This window comes from Eurypyga helias, unplaced genomic scaffold (genome assembly GCF_000690775.1).
Source record: "Eurypyga helias isolate BGI_N326 unplaced genomic scaffold, ASM69077v1 scaffold50994, whole genome shotgun sequence".
Lineage (NCBI taxonomy): Eukaryota > Metazoa > Chordata > Aves > Eurypygiformes > Eurypygidae > Eurypyga > Eurypyga helias.
The window spans coordinates 1,633-5,337 of record NW_010249275.1 but is presented as its reverse complement, the minus strand read 5'-3'; the positions used below and the strand labels follow the sequence as shown (position 1 = coordinate 5,337).

Genomic DNA, 3,705 nt, shown 5'->3' with positions numbered 1-3,705 from the left:
CCAAACCATTCTGTGATTCTACTTTGTGAGAAATCAGACTTTTGCCTTTATAGGTGCTGAGTTTCAAGCCAGAGAGAAATGATTGTTACATTTCAGAGATAAAACTCTGAGATGAGAGAAGCAATTCTGCTTTTTAGTACACCTGATAGGTCTATACTGAGACTTCCTCTTGGCTTTCAGGGTGGTGGGGGGAAAGGAGCACTCTTCTGTTTTCTATATAGTACAGTCTGAGGCAAATCATGACTTGTTTCTTGTCCTGAATCCACGGAACAGAGTATTTCTCTGAATTGTGGAAAAGCCTGGTCAGATAATCACTCATTAGACACTGCGTAATGTGCAGAATGGTAGAAGGAACACCAGGAGGAAGTACCTAGGTGGGTTTTTTGCTGTGTTTAAAGGTGTATTTTCTTGTTTTCCTGGGTTTGGTGGTATTTTTTTTCCTTGGTATCATTAACTTGTCATTAAACACACAACCAGTAAGCATTTGGTTAAAATACCTACTATGTGAATTTCCTGAAACAATGCTCTATCTAGTCCTAGAGATGGTTCAAGTTTGGAAACTGATCCAAGTTGCTGCCTTCGCTTTTTTTCCCCTCCCCAGAATCAAGCTTTGAAAAGTGATGGAGGAAGCATTTCCAACAAAGCCCCCGACATCTGCATCGTGTATAAGCTCCACCTGGAGTGCGGCAGATTGATTAACCTCGTCGATTGGTTAGAGGTAGGCGACAGTGCGGACAGCGCCTTCACCTGCTCTCCGTGTTCTGAGTTATCCTCGCGCTGCGTGCCTGCTTGTCCTCGGTGCCCCTTCTGACAGCTTAAATCGTTGCACGCTTCCGTCCCTCCTGCGCTCGAGCAGAGGAACTCCGGTCACCAGCCCACACTGTCTGACTACGGTGCATCATGGATTTCCAGCATTAGTACTCCGTGGTGAAAAACTTCAACTTTAGGCTTGGCCCAGATCAGATTTTATGCTTCAGAAAGCCCCCCTTTTTTTTTAATGGAAACAGGCGAGCGCTGCTGCTTTTGGCTTGTGCTAGGGGAGAGCGAAGGTCCCTCTAGCCCCATACCCTGTCTTGTATGGTGCCCACAAGCCGAGGGAGCGTAACAGGAGGACGTACGTTGTGAATGTCATACGTTCTCCGAATGCTCCCAAGCTCACAGTTGTGTCTTGGCATCAAGTTTCCTAAACTGGAATGGTTTCTCTGTATTCCGTCAGCCTGCCTGGCTTGCGTTACCAGTGTAACTTCCCAGCAACCGCAGCATCCTCTGGCGAGAAATTCTGTAGCTTAACTACCTGCAGCGCAGAGGATGCTCCTCTGAGAGTGTTTTGCATGCTGTTGCCTTGTCTGTGTAGTGGAAATAGAAGTGGACAGCAGATTCCTGCCCAGGCCCTTGCTGTCCCTCAGTTCTATAGATTTCTTCACGGCCAACTGACCTTCATTTTTCCAGAACCTTTCAGCAGCCTCGCTTTGAGAACGTTTCTCAGTTCTCTCTTTTTTCTAAGCGCGGGTTGCGGACCAGAACCGTATCGGGCCTCTTAGTGCAGGCACACGAGTTCGTGAGTGATGTCTCTCCTTCTGCCACGCTAATACGGAACCTTTTTCTGATGTTCTCATGGAGGTCTCGTTCCTCCCAGGTGACAGTCACCAGCTCAGAGCTCGCCGTTTCGTATGCAGCTCTGTCTGTCATTGAAACGTGTTAAATCTCCGCTCCTTTCCCCTTTCTAGGCATTCGCAACTGTGGTGTCGGCAGCTGAGGGACCAAATACAGATGCAGCTTCCTCAGACCAGGTGGATGATATTATCCAGTATCCTTTCTCTCCTGTTGGAAATTCAAATGCTTTACAGGATTAATGAACCCAGATTTTTAAAATACAGCTCCACATGTGCTGATAACCAATTCCAGAAAGACAAAGGTGACTAGTTTGAACGGCCCTCGTGCTGAGAACACCACGGAAATAGGTGGGCTGGGGGTGGCCGGGTAACAGCGTTTGTCCATAGGGGCTGTTTGGGTCTGAAACAGAACCAACAGGCCTTAAAAGAAGTTGAAGCTTGGTGAAATCATCTGAGAGTTGGTACAAGTGCTGCACAGGGGGAGAGCGTGGCAGGGGAGGAGGTGATAGGGTAGCTGTGACCTTGGGAGCAGAGAGACAGCAGCTCATTGTGAGCTATTGTAGGAAATGGCAAAAAAATGTATATCTTCCCATTTCCAAGTATAAATTCTTTGCTTGTTCTGAGAGACTACAAAATTAGTCTCTTTGTAGGCTTCAAGCCTGTCTTAGCAGTGGGGAAAGGAACTCTTCTTTCATTGCCACACTTATGTGTGTAGCAAAAAAAATACTCATTGAAGATTTGGGCTTCATTTCCCACAGTTCATAAAATCACAGAATGGTTTGGGTTGGAAGGGACCTTAAAGACCATCTAGTTCCAACCCCCCTGCCATGGGCAGGGACACCTTCCACTAGACCAGGTTGCTCAAAGCCTCATCCAGCCTGGCCTTGAACACTTCCAGGGATGGGGCATCCACAGATTCACTGGGCAACCTGTGCCAGAGACTCACCACCTTCTCCGGGAAGAACTTCTTCCTGATGTCCAATCTAAACCTCCTCGCTTTCAATTTAAACCCATTACCCCTTGTCCTGTCACTACAGGCCCTTGTAAAAAGTCCCCCCCAGCTTCCTTGTAGCCCCTTCAGGTACTGGAAGGTGCTATAAGGTCTCCCCGGAGCCTTCTCTTCTCCAGGCTGACCAAGCCCAACTCTCTCAGCCTGTCCCCACAGCAGAGGTGCTCCAGCCCTCTGAGCATCTTCGTGCCCTCCTCTGGACTCGCTCCCAGTGGTCTATATCCTTCTGATGTTGAGGGCTCCACAGCTGGACACAGCACTCCAGGAGGGGTCTCACAAGAGCAGAGTAGAGGGGCAGAATCCCCTCCCTTGACAGCTGTAGCGTGCAGCACGCTTAGGGTGATCCGTCCTCGCCCTGTCTTCCCCCCTAGAGAGAGCGGTGTCTCCATCCACGTGTCGTCATAAGTGCGCACTCAGTTTCCTTCACCGCAGTGCCCAGTGCTCGTTTCATTCGAGCTGTTTCTGAACTGGAACTCTTGGGCTTCGTGAAGCCTAGCAAGCAGAAAACGGACCACGTGGCGAGGCTGACGTGGGGAGGCTGTTGATGTGCCACTGAGCTCTCAATAAACCTGTTCTTTATGGCGTTGTGCAATGGCTGCGTTCCCGCTGAACTTGTCCCCGCTCGCTTGGCGTACCGACCCGGCATCAGCCGTTCCTGACCGCGGTGAGGTGCCTTCCCGGGGCCTGGACGGGCTGGAATAGCGACGTTGGGTTTTAATGCTCGGCCTCCCTGGGCAATGTACTGCCCTATGAACGCTCCCATTCCCAGTGCTGTGGTGTTGTGCCGGTTTTCATCTTCCTTCATGTGTGATGTCTAACCCTACGCTGACGTAATCCAGGCCAGCAAAGCCGGAAGGCCGGCGCTGGCTGCAGCAGTGACGAAGCAGTGTTATTACAAGGGGATAGGGTTTGAGTCATTGCTGTAAAATGCCTTCCAGGTCCTCCAGCTACAGATTGAAAAATCAATAAAGCCAGGGTGCTAAAAAGGGCAATAAGCTTCTGTGTTCAGCCCCTGCTGCCTGTTCTTAGGGCTGGTTTTGCTCTGAACTCCTTGAAAACTCCCTCCCGAGGAGGAGAAAGGGA

The 3,705-nt window shown here is 49.9% G+C and overlaps 1 protein-coding gene across 1 annotated transcript; it reads left to right on the top strand.

The window, feature by feature from the left end:
• Positions 1-601: 601 nt before the first annotated feature.
• Positions 602-3,200, top strand: LOC104509360 (origin recognition complex subunit 3-like; the record flags this gene model as incomplete). The annotated part of the gene is made up of 3 exons (XM_010151285.1): positions 602-718; positions 1,728-1,807; positions 3,062-3,200. Coding segments are annotated over 3 exons (303 nt in total), but the record flags the coding sequence as incomplete, so codon positions are not given.
• Positions 3,201-3,705: the final 505 nt, after the last annotated feature.